This window comes from Acyrthosiphon pisum, chromosome X (genome assembly GCF_005508785.2).
Source record: "Acyrthosiphon pisum isolate AL4f chromosome X, pea_aphid_22Mar2018_4r6ur, whole genome shotgun sequence".
NCBI classification, from domain to species: domain Eukaryota; kingdom Metazoa; phylum Arthropoda; class Insecta; order Hemiptera; family Aphididae; genus Acyrthosiphon; species Acyrthosiphon pisum.
The window spans coordinates 163299-181264 of record NC_042493.1 but is presented as its reverse complement, the minus strand read 5'-3'; the positions used below and the strand labels follow the sequence as shown (position 1 = coordinate 181264).

The 17966-nt window shown below is 28.5% G+C and overlaps 1 protein-coding gene across 1 annotated transcript in view; it reads right to left on the bottom strand.

Moving 5' to 3' along the window:
- The window catches only part of LOC100166236 (GATOR complex protein DEPDC5), a 57447-nt gene that overhangs the window by 27184 nt on the left and 12297 nt on the right, over window positions 1-17966 (bottom strand). The window contains 9 exon segments of the mRNA XM_003241484.3: window positions 9470-9651; window positions 9719-9936; window positions 12155-12265; window positions 12334-12432; window positions 12506-12682; window positions 12754-12953; window positions 14074-14310; window positions 14850-14911; window positions 16181-16377. Of these exon segments, the coding sequence (XP_003241532.2) occupies window positions 9470-9651; window positions 9719-9936; window positions 12155-12265; window positions 12334-12432; window positions 12506-12682; window positions 12754-12953; window positions 14074-14310; window positions 14850-14911; window positions 16181-16377 (1483 nt within the window).

Genomic DNA, 17966 nt, shown 5'->3' with positions numbered 1-17966 from the left:
AAGCTAAGTGCGTAGATTATATAAAGCTGTAGATGCATTTTCAAATATGAAGCAACGGAGATACCCGCTTAAATAATAACCTATGCTACTATGATTTTATAATTATTATTACCTATGTTATTATTTTATATTAATTATATTTATTAATGTAAACTATTAAAGTATAAAGGTCGTTATAATAATAAACTATTATATTTCAAGTTGTTTATTATTTCCATTGCATTGCACGCTTTGCTTTACTTTATGCTTATATGTCATAAACTCAGCTTTGAATAATTAATTTGTATTTTCCCTTTTTTTTGATATCCTATTTGAATATTTTATATTTAGTTTATTAATTTATGTGTTAACTATGAAAATATGTTTTTATTAAGTATGTTTTTGATACTGTAATGAATCTGTAATGAAAAACTGATGAAACACTAGAAACGTTTTTTTAACGATTGGCCTGGAGGTGGGAAAAAATTGGCATCTTTAATTGTTTGCACACCTTAAAAAAAAACTGAAATGGCGCCCCTGGTAGTAGGTTACAAATAAATAATGATAATAATTACATATAAGTCTTTATGTTATACTTATAAAGAAATATTAAAAAATATATAAGTTGTATAAAATACTAAAATGTATAAATGAATACGTAATATTTATAAAAATAATTTTTGTTGTCAATAAAATATAGAAAACTATGATAATAATTACAATTCCTGTCATAATTCATTTTTTTACTCACTTTTGTTAGCACTGATTAGGTTAGGTTGCTGGTTCACTACTTTTTAAAGTAGTTATTTGAAACCAACTTAACAAAATAATTGTGTATTATATTAAACTTCTTTTTGGTCGAAAAGTGAATCGGCCGAAAAGGAAAGGGTACGTTTTTGGTCGTATTAAGATGTATTAATGTCCGCACGCAACTAACTGACTGTGTACGATCAAATGTCTATTTTGATTGATATACGGCACCCACAATTTTGTTATGAAATCTTTTTTCGTTGTTGGTAACGTATAGTGTTATACTCAATAGTCAAATTATTATAACGTATGTTTGTGTATACACGGATGATTAATAATAAGAAATTCATCAATAATATCACCATTTTTTTTTTGGTCCTGGGGGGGGATTGATCCTGAAAACCCCCCTCATATGTACGCCACTGTTTATATTATACTTATAATATTGTCAATGTAAAAAAATCTCGGTTTTCACCTGAGGTGACTTTGCCCGGGTAACACTGATATAAAGATATAATCAAATAAAGATCAAATAGTGATATTGTAATGTTTCAACAATATGATGCATTTTTATTTGAATGAATTTTGACTAAGTCCCAACAAATGTGGCTTTTCTCAGCCCCATAGAATCTAAGTTTTATACTGATAAATTATGACTTTAATTTTAATTCCTGACTCATAAATAACATTTTCACAGAATTTTGACTTAACAAAGTTGTGTATGTTACATAGCTTTTATAGATTGTATTTATCAAATCATAACATTTGTAACTTTTTAAAGTCTCAAAGTTATATTTACATATATGGGTTTACAATTTTACATATAAATAGATTCCCCTACATACATTTAAAAACCTAACCATTTACCTTCTTAATCAATAAGAGCATAATATATATATTGCATGTTTCATGAATAATGTTACTAATTTGTTTATACAATGGTCACTTTTAATAGTATAAATAAAAAGTCAATCTGGTACCTATTGTTACTAAATAATAATTAGCAGTGCCGCCGAGTCCTATGTATAGGCCACCGCCTGACCACATTTTTAAAAGGGGGCCGGTGATCAGAGGGGGGGCTGAACGTCAGTCTTCAGACATCAGACCATAGAAATTAGAAAAGGTATTAAACGCTATATGAAATAATCACAGTTGAATGCTAATAGGCAATAGCTACAGAAATGAACTAAATGATGTATAAAAATTATGAATCAAATTAGGAATTATAGCCATTAGGTACATCGTACTTTTAAATATTGAATGAGTACATGACTATGGTGCTTTACTGCTTTGTGTTATCGACTTATCGTCATCATTTTCTTCAAAAACATATTATTATATTGATTATGGGTTTTTCGAAGTCAAACATATTTTCAACGTCGTGACGGATTGAGACAAAAATAGAAATACCTATTATTATTTGTTATCAAACTTTAGATACAAGGTTGTAATTTATTAATTATTTTTGATGCAAGAGAATTTCAGGACGTGTTTTATGTATAAGTAGTGTATTACTGATTTTTATTATTAATTATTATTATTTATTAATTGTTTACGAACATTTGAAAAAGTGAACTTTGTTTGCGACTCTACCAGTCCACCATACATAATATTATATCAGCGTGATTACTGCAGTTTTATTGACACCGTTTTAGGTAAGTGAGTTGCAAATAATTAAATATTTTAATTTTTGAATTAATTTGATTAATTTTTATAGATATCATTTTTATTTGATTTTAGAGAATTAATGAGTTGCATAAAAACTTTTATTTTTAAATTAAAAACAATAGATAGGTAAGTAGTTATTTAATACCTATTGTCTCTGCCATCTATATTGTCTTTAATGACATTAAAATGTATACTAGGTAGTATACTTAATAAAACGTAGGTACCTACTTAAATTAGTGTTTATGCAAAAAAAAATATTTAAGTGTGGTTTACAACATTAAGGTAAAAGAAATAATACAATTATTTAGTACATTTTTTTTACTTCTACCGTATAAAGAGTAGGTACATATTATTGAAAATGGAAGGCAAGAGGAAATACCGTGGAGGAGCTGACAAACATAGAGAGAGACAACGAAAATTGCTCAAGAAAGAAGCTGGGAAGTGCAAAAACATATGTGATATGTTTTATCACAGATCTAGTAGTTCTAAAGTAATTATTTAATTTTGTTTGAAATTAATGTTCAATATTTAATTATTCTTAGGTTGAAAATATATTAGTATTTAGTAGGTATTATATGCATAACTGTTTAAGTACTAAGTAGCATATTATTTTTTTTCTAAATATTCATTAATTTTATCTAGGAACATCCAGTAGATCAAGTAGTTCAACCAGATAATACTGAGGTAAATAATTCATTAAACGTTGCATGGCAATAATTTATTAAATTTTAAAAACTATTTTAGTATTAACATTTTTTTTCTAAATATTTATTAATTTTGTCTAGGAACATTTAGTAGATCGAGTAGTTCAACCAGATAATAGTAATACTGAGGTAAATAATTCTTTAAATGTTGCATGGCAATAATTTATTTAATTTTAAAAACTATTTAGTATTACATTTTTTTTTCTAAATATTTATTAATTTTTTCTAGGAACTTCCAGTAGATCAAGTAGTTCAACCAGATATTAGTAATACTGAGGTAAATTAAATGTTTTGTGGCAATAATTTATTTAACTTTTAAAATTTAACATTTTAGTTTATATATATTTTTAATTTTATAATTTTAAAATTACACTATTCTGTCCGAGGACTGAAGGGACGATGGACAAATTTCCACCACCCCAATGCTGACCTACTCTTTTTTTTTTAGATTGTAACTTCTATGGTTCAAAACAAGTTATTTGAGGAAAATACTATGTTTGAAAATGATCCTGTAAGGTTTATTAAAATTAAATCATGGACCCATGAGTTACGAAATATGGTTCTGAAGTTAGGTCCCTGTCAGCCAAATGAATATGAATTGGAAAACAAAAGTTTTCCCAAAAATACTTCAAACAGAAGTTTTCATAGCTCTTGGTACTCAAGAAAATTAATTGACAATACCTATGTGAATCGGGAATGGCTGACATACTCTCCAAAGCTTGACAAAATATGTTGCTTGTATTGTATTCTTTATTGTGCCAAATCAAATGATGCTTGGATAAAGAATGGCTTCAACTACTGGAAAAACGGTCTAATGTCCATAGTCAAGCATGAAGTATGTGAAACTCATATTATGGCTTCACTGAAAATTAAAATAAGTATAAATTGTTTACCTATTTTACCATCGTTAACTGAAGAACACCATCGTCAAGTCTCTTTCAATAGAGATGTTGTAAAACAATTGATAGAGATTACTATATTTTTAGCTAAACACAATTTATCTTTTAGAGGACATAATGAATGCTGGAAAAATGAGCTAAAGGGAAATTTCAAAGATATTCTGGTTTTATTAGCACAACATTCACCCACATTATCAGTACACATTAGTAATTTGAAGAGCAATGCCAGAAAAGAATATTCTTTTATTTCATGGGAGAGACAAAACTTACTCATTGAATCTGTTGCTGAATATGTATTACAGTGAAACCTCTCTTAACGGACACCTCTAATTAGCGGACACCTCTCAATAACGGACAAAATTTCCGGCATAGTCCCGTTGAAAATAATAGATAATGCTCCTCTAAATAGCGGACACCTCTGAATAACGGACGCGGACAGGTTAGGTAGTCCGAAGTGTTTAAATATATCTAAATAACGGACAGCTGTCCAAGAAATACAAACTTATTGTGTAGGTATACAATACAATATGTACCGATATTTTACCGATAAAGACATTTATCTAAATCGTAATTTAATGAATACGATAAGGTATGAAAAATTACAAAATTAAATAAGAACCTTTACGAACGATAGTGATGTTATGACTTAGGTACTGATATCAATAGCATTGTCCGTTAGTATCGTATTTACCATGGCTCCGGTACGGTCGCGTTTGACGTTGAAAAATAAAATCGACATAATAAAATGTTATGATGCAAAAAAACAAAGTGTTCGTGAATTAGCGACTCAATTTAAAGTTGATAAAACTCAAATTGGAACCATACTCAAGTCCCGGGTAGATCTATTGCGTAAATGGTGTGATGAAAACGTGAATGGAGAGACAAAAAAGAATTTTATTGAAGGTAAGGGCTTTGAAATAGACCATGTGTGTTATGAATGGTTCTGCCGCGTCCGTGCTAAAAATTTGCCTATCTCTGGTCCTCTCATACAGCAAAAAGCTATAGAAATTGCGAAAACTTTGGGTAGAACTAATTTTAAAGCGTCTAATGGATGGCTCGAAAAATTTCGCAAACGTCACAATATTGCTTATAAAGCTATCTGTGGAGAAAGTAGTTCCGTTGACCATGATATTGTGGACGACTGGAATAATAAATTAGTCGAAATATGTGAAGGATTTGTTCCAAAAAATATTTTTAATTTAGATGAAACTGGCTTATTTTTTCGTGCTTTACCCAATAAAACAATGTGTCTCAAAGGTGAGAACTGCAGTGGTGGAAAAATAAGTAAAGAACGAATTACAGTTATGTTGTGTGTTAATATGGAAGGCGATTTTGAAACACCTTTGGTGATTGGAAAGGCGTTAAAACCCCGGTGTTTTAAGAACATAATCGTCAACGATCTTGGAGTAACGTGGAAGGCTAATCGTAAAGCTTGGATGACACAAGAATTAATGAAAGAATGGTTATCGAATTTCGATAGAAAAATGCAAGGCCGGAAGGTTATCCTTTTTCTTGATAATGCGACTAGTCATCCTCATTTGAATTTACAGAATGTGAAACTCGCATTCTTTCCACCAAATGTAACTTCAACTTGCCAACCTCTTGACCTAGGCATTATAAAAAATTTCAAAACACATTACCGCATAAATCTTTTAAAACACGTAATTTCGTCTATAGATAACGAAAATATAAAAAAACCAAATGTGACAGTTCTTGAGGCAGTTATGTGGACTACAGCAGCTTTAAAAAAAATAAACAAGGAAACGGTCACTAAATGTTTCATAAAAGCCGGGTTTCCGGGGTCAGATAATATTGGTAAATTAACACAAGTAGAGGATCTGAGTAATGAGTTAACGAAACTAGTTTCAACAATATATCCAACAAATGCACAGGACTATTCGTCAATAGATGAATGCTTACAAACCGAAGACTTATTGAACATTGAAGACATAATCAATGATGGCACGAGTGAGGATGAAAGTCATGACGTGGAACAAGAAGAAGATAGTACAGACGGTGTAGACGAAGAAAAAATAACACTCAAAGAAGCATTACAGTTAGCGAATAAACTGAAGACGTTTTGTCTCAATAAGAGTGATGCAGTTTCATTGTCACTAGTTAATCAACTCCAGTCTAATTTTGAGGCAATTGCAATACAAGAAAAAAAACAAACTAAAATTTCAGATTTTTTTTTTCAATAAGTAATTTTATATAACATATTTTATTACGTCTAATTATAATAAATTATGTAATGATAAATAAATGTTTAAAAAGTCAATAAAATTTAAATTTTCAGACATAAATACATACATACATATTATTTTATCAATTTTTCCCAATAGCGGACACCTCTCAATAGCGGACAATTTGGTCGGTCCCGTGAGTGTCCGCTATTCAGAGGTTTTACTGTATCAGTAATTAAGTCACAAATTAATTCTGCTGAACTTTTTAGTATATGCATGGACTCAACATTTGATGTGTCTCATAAAGAGCAGATGTCATTTATTATTCGATACATTTTTAATGGAAACATTCATGAAAGATTGTTAGCATTAACCGAGTCATCGAATACTACAGGTGAAGCACTTTTTGAACAATTTAAATCAGTGATGGAAAAGAACAATTTAGACTGGAGAAATAACCTTGTTGGCCAATCATATGATGGTGCAGCAAATATGCGAGGAACATATAACGGATTGCAAGCTCAAATCTTGGAAATTAATCCTAAAGCTTTATATATCTGGTGTTATGCACATAGATTAAATTTAATCATATTGTCTGCTGTTGGTTCATGTACAGAAGCAATTGATTTATTTGGCAATTTGGAAAAATTATACACATTCATAAATTGTAGTAAGAAAAGAGCTGATTTATACAGACAAAAACAATCTCAAATATATCCCCATAAACAAATACGAGCTGTCAAAAGAGTTGGTACAACCAGGTGGATGTCAACATCATTTGCTTTGACCACAGTATTAGAGACATTGGAAGCAATCTTGGACATGTTGAGTGAAATAAAAACAAATGAAGGTACCTCCAATTATAAAACTGGTTCCGAGTGCAGTGGTATGCTCGATTATTTTCAATCTTCGCGTTTTATAATACCGGCATTTATATTTAAAAGTATATTTGATATTGTTGAACCACTCAGTAAAGTTTTACAATCTCATGACTTGGACATACTAGCTGCGGTGAGTCTTTTAACAAAAACAGAAACCAGGATAAAAAAACTTTGTACAGATGATGCTTTTTCTGAAATTTTCCAAGATGCTAAGTTATACTCAGAGGAACACTTTGGAGACTTCGAGGTTAACAATTGTAGATCTATTGGAAATCGAAAAAAGAAAGTTCCTAAACGACCAGGTGAACTAGCTGCTGATGAAACTGTTCAAGATCCTGTACAGCGTGTCAAAGTCACTGTATTTTTTAAGACAATTGATATTGTTCTTCAACAATTTCATGACAAATTTCAGAATCAATCAATATCTGTATTGAAAGATATCGGCCTTCTCTATTTAAAAAGGATGCAAGACAGCACAGTAGTCCCACAAGATGCTTTTGAGAAATTATGTAAAATGTATAGATTTAGTCAAGAAAAAGTAAGAAGCGAATACATTATGTTCAAACAAATTCTCAATGATTTAGACCACAAATTACTAACAAATTTACCAAAACGTCTACATAATACAACAGATGGTGAAAACAGCAATTCAGATAACAGCGATGAAGAAGTTGAATTAGATAGTGTTATAAATGTGGGAAGTTTAATAAATATATTTCAAATAATTAATAAAACTAATTTGAAACCAGAGTTTGAAAATTTATATTCTATTATAAAACTAAGTTTAACACTCCCTACATCAAGTTGTTCAGTTGAACGCTCATTTTCCAAATTAAAGATTATTAAATCGCGGTTGAGATCAACAATGGATCAAAAACGATTAGAGAATCTAATGGTCATATCTTGTGAACATGATGTATCTATTGATATTTTTAAGGTAATTATTATTTTTAGCTTGAATAATTGTATTTTTTTTTAAATTTATGTGTAGGTATACACTATTAATAAAATAATATTTAATTATGTTTCAGGTCATTGATATATTTGCTTCAAAAAGTTCTGTTCTTGCCAAATTGCTAACTTTTTAATAGATTAATTATTAAAAAGTTAGTCATTTGTATAATATATCCAAACAGAAATTGTACATACCTAACAAGTAATAACTATATCTTAGTATTATATAAAAACTATTATTACATAACTATTATTTCATAATAAAATCACTATAAACTACAACACATTATTGTTATTAATAGTATTACATTTATTTATTGCATATAATATACCTACACACAGTCTACTGTCTACACATAGCTGATTTAATTAATTGTAATATTTTTTAGGTAATTTATATATTTAGTAACTAATTACATATATTAAAATATTGATCAAATAAATTAATAAAATATGGTTTTTATGGAATCTAAAAGTACTTGATGGTAATTTATAATTATAGATATTCTAATCTAGGTAATATATAATGTAAAATACTTAGCATTTAAAAACAGCATAATGAGAGAAACTATAAATTCTGATGTTTAGCAAACATTTTGGGAGATTCCGGATAAGGAGTTAACATTCATATCAAACTGTTCAAAAAATTAACTTCTGAAGATAAGTTTGACCCTATTGTTGGTTTTATTATAACCTACACAATCATATCTATAGAGTACACCTCAAGACATCATGTATTCAAATTATAGGTACATGTAATTTGTAATTTAGAAGTACGAATTATTTTTCAATGCTAAGTAGAAATGTGGACATGTGTGGCCGCTAGGGTGGCTTGGGGCCGTTGTATTTTTATTTGGCCTGAGTACTTATTGAGGAGTTCGGCGCCACTGATAATTAGTACTTAACAAGTTAGAATATTATTAACACTATTATTAAATTTTCCTATTATTTTAAGTCTGGGGTTTGTTTTAATTTTTTGAATACATGTTATATTTTACTCATATTTTGCATAACTGCTAAAAGACATTTTGGAATAGATTTTTCATAGTTTTAGACTTTTAATTTATTAAAGTAAAATTGTATAGTGGGTCATAATAATATTAATATAAAATTTGGATCATAAACAAGATTTATTGCTAAAAGAGCCCGACATGATCAAAATTAGCACTTGGAAATCATTTAAAGAATCAAAAAAAAAACTCAAAAATGGTTACTGTCTCCCTTCCAAATCCAAAAAATAGAAATAATTTTAAAATCAAAAGTTAATAGTGGTTAACCTAATAAATATAAGGGTAAAAACTATTTAATGTTTTAATTATTCTAGAACAACAAGGATTTTGAAGAAAAAAAATCTTGAAAATAGTAAATACATTTTTTGGTATAATGAGTGTGTTACGTTAAATAAATCACCCTATATGTATAGAAAAAATGTAGATCATATTATAATTTACCTTGGTCTGTAACGTGTCACTTGAATTTCTGAACCAAACAAAGTAACAGTGTGAACTATTCTCCCAATACTCAGCCGCATTTCAATAAATCGTTCATCATGAACTGTTGATCTCATGACAATACTATTAATCTTCTTTTTATGTTCTGGATTTTCATCTTTACTTACAACCAACTGGAAACCCTATTAAATAAAAAAATTGGATAAGAGAATACCTTTAATACATCAGATATGAGTTGTGAAATCTTACTTGAGATAAGCGTTGACATATCATTTGATAAAAAACTTCTAAAGCAGATAGTGGTTGACGATAAACAGCTCTTTGCAAGGCAACTTCAGCATTTACATAATCAGGTAATAGATTGTAATTTGAAAATAAATAATATGATTGAAGATTTACTTCATCCGGAAAATAATCAGTTGTTATTGGCAAACATGCAGGGAACACTAGTGATTTCCAATCAACGCCTGTTAAAATACACTTGTATGTCTTAAATATGTTGACATTTGTTGGAAATTCAATTGCATAAACATTTATATATACATTATTTAATGTTTATTTTTATAATACTGCTAACTATCTCCAGGGAAATAACGTCAAAAATCTAGCCGCCGGACCGGGAATCAAACCCGAGTCTCTCGCTTTCCGGACAATTGCTCTACCACTGAGCTACCCGACCGCATAGACCAATGACGCTATCTCCCCCAGTTAACGGAGTTTACAATACTTATTTCAGTTTACACTCATAATAAAATAGAAAATCGAAAATTAATTTACAATAATTGTTAACTACTGTTAACTTCTCCTAATCAATAAGCAAATGTTTCGTCTCGATCAATAGCTCGTTTATTAATTATTATAACGCACAGGAAAAAGAACACATTATTAAAAATTACAACACAATCGAAAGAACAACGAAACGTCACGAGTCGACATCGACGCGCGCCAACTAGCGTAACGTCACTACGTCACTACTGACTATCAACCTCTCTCCGCCACTCGGCCAATACTGCCACCGGATGACGGGAAGGGAGCGGCACCGCCGCTGACCGTCCTGACATCTAGGGGAGTTTACACTACACTATTTTTTGGGAGAAATTATAAAATAAATAAAAAAGTAATTAGAGACAAACAAGTAAATAAAAATAGCTTAAGATAAAGATAATAATTGAATTACCTATATCTAATTAAAGACATTATTATATAAATGTCATGTATATTATATACAAATTACATACTGATCATTTATATTGAAATTTTCAATTTTTTCTAAATATTAAACTGTTTTACTATATTAAAGTAAAAACATTTAAAGTAAATATAATAATTAGCTTAGCTAAAATGTGTTAAAAGGAATATTAATTTGATACTAATATAATTATTTAAAAGTAGACAGTAGTAGATCATAGAATTATTAATGTCATTGCAGGGAAAAATGAATGTTTATTAGATCAATTGAACAAATTATCTTTTTAATAACACATAACATTAATTATTTATTTATTAAAAATCACTGTGGGAACTTTTGTAAAAGACTTATTAAAATGTTGCAATTGTTTTTTTTTTTTTTTTTTGATCATTTGCGTATGGCGGCTTAAACTTAAAATTTAAGAATTAAACAATCTAAAAATTAACAAAAATAACTTATAGGACTGAGTAATAAGTACCTACATAATATTTTTGTATATCCAAAGGGTAGATGGTGAACTGATGATCCAAGCAGAGAATAATGATAAAACACTAATAAAAAGAGATCTAACTATTATATGTCATTATATTGATATATTATAGTTAGATTAATTTAGTATTAGATATAATAATATAATAATATCACATAGAAAATATTTCAGATAAGTAATAAGCAGTAAAGAAATTAAAAACTACAATAATATGTATTACTATCTGAAGAACCCGGCGTTTCCCGGGGAAATAATTGTGATAGGTATGGAAGCAAAATCATATTATATTCCAATTTTTAGCCATCCCGCTTGGCGTTGCCCATGAGTTTCGCGTATGATTATGCAAACAGTATATTATCAGGTAGGACACAATGAGACGGGAGATAAAATATAGCCTATATATTAGTACAGCTTTGTAGTTGAAAAAACATTTGTATACAGTGTACTTGAAATAGTATTGAAGTTATAGTTGATCATCGTGAATTTTTAGAAGTATTTATAGTATATTAATATATTTTGGGGAGTTATCTTATCGTTTAAAATATAATTGGATTATTGGTGTACACGCGATGCATGAGATAATTTTTATCGATAAACTTTTCGGAACAATTCTTATTGTTGACCATCAAACAAAAAAGATAGATTGCAGGTAGCTGAAAACCTGCGGGTCGCCATGCACCTGTGCCATGCAGCACAACACGTATTGACGGTGAATAATTATAATTATTAATTAATCCACTAAAACGCAACATTTTTGAAAATCTTTTTTTATTCCACAGTGAAAATATGAAAAGAACCTTTATTCCAAATTTCAAGTTCGTACGTTGCATAGTTTTTGAGTTACAGCGATCAGTGACTAAGTGGTATTTGGATTTTATATGTATAGATAATGAGAACCAAACAAAATGAAACATATGAATACAAATAGTTATAGTAAGCAACCAAAAAATATTGCATAATTTAAAAAATGATTTAATTAAAGATTTACCATTTACATCACACTAACCTGGTGTACACATATTTGTCAATTCAAAATCACTCGAGCACTCACAAGTACTTGTGATATTTTGTTTTTCCTCAATTCGATATTTTTGTACTTTTATTATGTTTACACTTACTGAAAAAAGGAAATAAAGTATTTGATTAAATTAAAATTATAATGAAGTACAATAACTAAAATCATACATTTTTTTTCTAGTTTTTGAATGTTTTCCATTTCACATAAATCCTCTGTATGACCAGACAATTCAATATCGTCATATGACTTTTTTGTGCTCTTAGGTTCTAAATAATAAAAATAATATTTATTATTTTGATGTCATTAACTCTTGTTTATTTTCAGAATAAAATTGGTTACTTTCTGGGAATGTATGACTCCACCTTCTCCGATTTGATGTTAACTTCACGTGGTATCGTGATTTGTCAAATGGATTAATAAGACCTCGTACACGCACAAACTTTAAATTATCTTGTTTACTTATAGCTAATTTATTATACTTTTTCAAGCTGTCATCAATACTGCGACTTCTATTTCCTAATTAAATATTAGTAAAATAAATCATTTAAAATTATTGAGTCAATAAACAAATCTTAAACTATGATTACTGTTTAATGGTGGCAAATTTGTGAATTCGCACTGGCTTTTGGGCGGAGGAGTAATACTGCGTTGTTTCAGAGGAGACAGACTACGGCTTAGAGCAATTGAATTATCAGAATTTACATCAAAACTGCATGTACTAAATTTTTTTTTTCTCGATGCACTAATTTCGTTTAATTTGTTTAGTGGCAAAATGTTATTGGTATAACTGAAAAAAATTAAGTATGTCTTTAATAGTAAGAATATTTTAATATTGTATGTTAGCAGTATTTACCAGTTACAAGTTTACAACTATCATACATTTAGCTACTTACTAAGAAATATAATATTATTATTAACCATTTTTATAAAAAAATTGAATTACAAATTAAATCTAAACAAGACTGTCATTCAGTGGCACAACTAGGGGGACTGGGGGTTAGCCCCCCTGGCTATGGTTTAGCCCCCCCAAAAAATATCCTTCATTAATTTTAAATATTACACGTAAAATTGTATTTTTTCACTTGACAAAAAAGAATTGAATATTTTAAATCTCGAAAAGTTTTCAAGTAAAATAGATAAGAGATAACGATTATGTTCGATAAAATATATTGACTGAAAAATATCTACTTTTAGACTGGGACCGTGGGTTTTATATTATTTTGTAATATTTAGTGATTGCATTGATAAGCTTTGTCGTACTGTCATCTGTCTTGTAATTGAGGTTGGAATATTGAAGAATATTTACAATTATAAAACATTACGCCTCTGTACTTTTCAGCTATTGTTATTACTTATTTCTTATTTGTTTTGTGAATTTTTTGCTATACGATATTAAGATGAACAATAAAGTTTTTAATATTTTCAATGTTAATAAAAAAAAAAATTATGAATGCGTAGTGCCCGTAGTGGTCAAAGACACTTCCACAGTAGAAAATTTACTGACAGTTTAAGAAGCTGAAGAGCCCATAATAGTACAGAAAGTACAGCCGAATAGCCCTAATGATTTAGGTGATATTTACACCGGGCCATACAGACCAATATTACAGGTAAGTTATTCATTATTAAATAATATTAAAAATTGTGTATATTTAACCTCTATTTATTTTGTATGAAATTTTACTTGTTGTAAATATTCTGAGTACCTAATAGATTAAAAGAAAAAACCGCCACTCTAGGACAAGCAGCTCAAATAGGCACCCTATAGGATATTTTAAGTTCATAGTTTTGTTAGGAAGGCTGTAGCCCCCCCAGAATAAAAACCCTAGTTGCGCCTATGCTGTCATTATTTTGATGACTCTAATGTTTGAAATAATTCTCATTATTATTTTGAATAAAATGTATATTACCTGAACCTACTAGGCATCCTAGTTTTAATTTTTTTGTTAAAAACTCCATGATCATAATTTATATAATCTTGTGCAGAGTTGGTGAACCTCTTTCGCAACGAAGCTGATAAACTATTTGATGACACTGCTCTTAAACCCATTTTCGGACGGTTTAATAAAATGTTTGAAAATTGATTAGGTACTTTAATCCGAGGAACAAATGTAGATCTCTGTGGCATGTGGTTACTTCTGTAAAAGCTAAGTTTTTATCTTAATTATTTTACAGTTATAAATTCAAAAATAATTAAGTAAGTTAGAGCAATAGTTTTAATACAATAAAAATTAAATGAATAGAATTGTACTAACTTGGCTATCAATCATTAAAATGTTATGTACTTATATATCATGATGCGTTAGTATATTGTTTATAAAATACGGGCAAAGCGATGTAAAATAAAAATAAATTATTAATTGATACAAATAGCCAGTGAACACAATGACAATTTAGTTAAACTGATTCTGAACTATAATTATTGTTTGCTTAAGATAGGAGGGTGGAGTAATCATTTGGTTGGTACATCAGTCAGTCGATGGGATTAAATAAAACTATATAATTGATATCATGTCTAGATAATAGATGCAGCCAATGGAATAATAGAGCGGGTCAAATTAAAAGGACCTTTGAAGTTAATAGGGAAAAGAAGAGATAGGACATCAGCAGAACCACTAAAAAGAAACTCTTTGTCATAATAACATACAATAAAATTAAAATTATGATATTATTTTATTAAACAAACCTTAAATTTATCCAATGTGGAATACTGCAGTCATCTCCTAGAGATTCATCACGATTTTGAAACTAAACAAATTCATAAATATTAGGATGGTTCACATTTATATATTTATATATATAGGCTAAAAATGTTCTTAAGAAATTTTAAATAAGAACCATTCCATTTTTTTAAGTGCAAAGAAAATTTAATACTGTGAAAATTTGGTTTTGATAACTCACCCATTCACTTGCCGCAATAGGGTTAAATTATATAGGGTTAGTTTTCAGTTTTTTCTCATTATTTCAAAAACTTAAGCCAACATATTTTAGTTTTTACTGTGGTTTAAATAATTTAAAAATATAAAATAATATAATAAAACTTTTTTTTCAGGTTGTCCAAAACTACAGGAAAATATACGCATCATAAACAATGTCTATCAAATGTAGAATAAAAATGTTTAATATATAAATAATATATAATATAATAAATATTTTAATAAATTATAAATATTTTATAACACAAGTAAATTAAAAATTTTCATTACCTTAATACATTTTTTTAATAAATTTAAAAAAAAACCCTTGAGTCATAACTTAACCCTGTGGCGGCACATAAATGGGTTGAGTTATCAAGTCAAAATTTTCACAGAATTACTTTTTCTTATCATCTAAAAAATGGAAAGGCAATCATTTAGAATTGTATTAATCAGTTTTTTTGGACCACCCTGATAAATATATGTAAAATAGTATTATGAAACGATAAGCTAAACCCTACTATCATATTGATAGGCCGCCTAGAACTTTTAGTTGATATAAATAGTACAAAATGTTGTTTTTAGAAATTATTGAATGTTTAAAACATGTCATACCTAAAGCAGATGTAAATATCTATATTTAGATGGTGGATCCCGGTAGCCTGTTTTTAGCCCCCAACCCTCATTTTAATTAATATGATTGTTTTACTCTTGTACAGTTTTAAGCAAAGCCAATTTGGTGAATGCATGGGAGTTTTGAGCATCTACACTCACCATGCCAAAACTAATATAAAGAGGTCAGAACAAAATCAGCACAAACATCAGCTGCTAATTATGTTATAAGCTTTCATGAGAGATTCTTTTTTTGTTAGCCAATGAACAGAATAAACAGTGAATATCAAAAAGAAGGCTTAAGATTAGTGACTCATAAACACAGATGGGTTATCTGATTTTTTCACTATATTAAAAATGAAAAAGACCAATGTTTAAAATGGCCAATCATTTTAGTCTAGGTAAATATAAAAATATTATTTGTTTTGTGTTTAAATGGAATCAAAATCAAATTATTTATATCTTAGAACTAAGCAACTATAATTCTTACCAAAAATAATGGGACAGCATACAATGGTTCTTGGCCGACACAGATCAAATCAATTCCTACACCATTATCCATAACTCTTTGTTTTGTAATATTTGTTAACTGTCTATCCACGTAAAATTCACCCATACCAGGAGATATAACAATTGCTAATTGACCAGTCCGATCTAAGCTTCTTTCAATATAATGTTTTTCAAAAACTAAAAACAAAAACAAAATTGAATAAATAAAAGCATAATAGTAATAGTAATAACAATAAAACTACTATTTAGTAATTAACTAATTAGTATAATTAATTTTAGTTTTTAATCACAATTTTGAAAGGAAAAAATTAATTTATTATATACTAAAATAATGAATATACTAAATATACTAATATATTACAATTAGTATTATCTCCAAACCTGGTAAATCACTCTGCTTACATTTTTGTGCCTCTTTTTCTAAAAATATTTTATAGTTTATTTGTATTACTATTAGTAATACAGTTAAAAAAATATATTGTATTATATAATAATAATATAAAAAGAAATAAATGCTATGAAAACCAAAAAAATTGCTCATAAGTAAAATGCACTCAGATCTAAATTTTAATTACTACACACGGTTACAACAAGTCCGAGAATTCTGCTATCTTTGAAGCATTGTAGCCTCTAATAATAAATCAATATCAAAAAAAGAATATATTTAGAAAAGCAAGCTTTCTAAAACAAGAATCAACTTCTCGCCAATAAAAACAAACACCTGAGCATTGTCAGACGTAAAATGCTGTTAAAACATTTGTGTAGAATATGCTGACATATGGCAGTGAACCTTAAACAATGAAAAAGAAAGACAGAAGCAAACATGAAGCAATAGTATATGAATGTGAAGAAAAATTACAAAGACATCATCCAAAATTATGGACAAGAAAAGCAATGTTAAAAGAAGTAGGATAAAAAAACAGCTGATGAAGATGATTGAATCAAGGACAATTAAGTTAATTGGACTCATCATCTGACACAACTTTATAACCAACATCTTTTGAAGAAATCAAGATGACCACCCAAGGAAACAATATTTTTTACACATTCAAGAACTCATGAATTATACATCTTTTGATTCATTGATTCATTGATACACTCTTCAATAAAAACAACAGTGGTCGCAACGACAAGGCATTGCCTTTAATAATTGATGATGATAATAATTATTATAGTTCATTGTTATTAATGCATTTATTTTTCATTATACATCTATATCCATACTACTAAACACTAATTATGCCAGAAATAATCCTTTAGACCGTATGATGCAGTTGGTTAACGAAAGCCCCACTCATCAATACTATTGAAATTGAGTATTACTCGGCTATTATTATATTTCAGTAATCTCTCAAATGTGATGTATTTGGATTTATCCTATCACTATTATATAGATTAATTTGATGTATTGTATTAATTATTGTAATTTAAATATTATATTTTTGTAAAGGGCTCCGCCCATTAATAAATAATAAATAAATTGTGTTACTAACTGAATATTTATAATTTATTTTTCTATTAGTAATACTAGTACTAAACTTACCTAACTTAACTTACCTTTGCATATTATATTGTATAGTAATTATACAGTTAATAACGACTACCACTTAAAACAGTGTTATGGTATAAATAGCTTAAAATTAACCTAGATATTTTAAGCATTTTATTGTGTATATTAAATAAAAAAATATAGTGGCAACAATTTTCAAATACCTACTAATACATTTTTTCAAACAACGAATTACTATAAAATATCTAAAATATTA